Consider the following 212-nt stretch of genomic DNA (forward strand, 5'->3'; position numbering starts at 1 on the left):
CACCCGCCCCAGGGCCGTGCCCCAGCGCGCACCCGCCCCTACCCTGGGCGTAGAGGGAGTCCTTGCCCTTCTTGTACTGCGTGACTTTGTGCGGCTGGTGCTTGCCACATTTCTTGCAGTAGGTTCGACGGGTTTTTGGGACGTTCACCTAGAAGGGCAGGAGGGAAGTGGTGAGCACGGTCAGGAGCCGCGCTGCAGGGGCTCCGTCGCCC

General features: G+C 65.6%; 1 protein-coding gene across 1 annotated transcript in view; it reads right to left on the reverse strand.

Moving 5' to 3' along the window:
* Positions 1 to 148, reverse strand: part of LOC104462442 (60S ribosomal protein L36a) — a gene marked incomplete at its 5' end in the record, with an annotated part of 2,378 nt that extends 2,230 nt beyond the window's left edge. Inside the window, one exon of the mRNA XM_010074374.1 lies at positions 43 to 148. Coding sequence (XP_010072676.1) covers positions 43 to 148 — 106 coding nt within the window. The remainder of the gene's footprint in view (positions 1 to 42) is intronic.
* Positions 149 to 212: the final 64 nt, after the last annotated feature.

The sequence above is a fragment of the Pterocles gutturalis genome, unplaced genomic scaffold, assembly GCF_000699245.1.
Source record: "Pterocles gutturalis isolate BGI_N339 unplaced genomic scaffold, ASM69924v1 scaffold18297, whole genome shotgun sequence".
In the NCBI taxonomy this organism is placed as follows: domain Eukaryota; kingdom Metazoa; phylum Chordata; class Aves; order Pterocliformes; family Pteroclidae; genus Pterocles; species Pterocles gutturalis.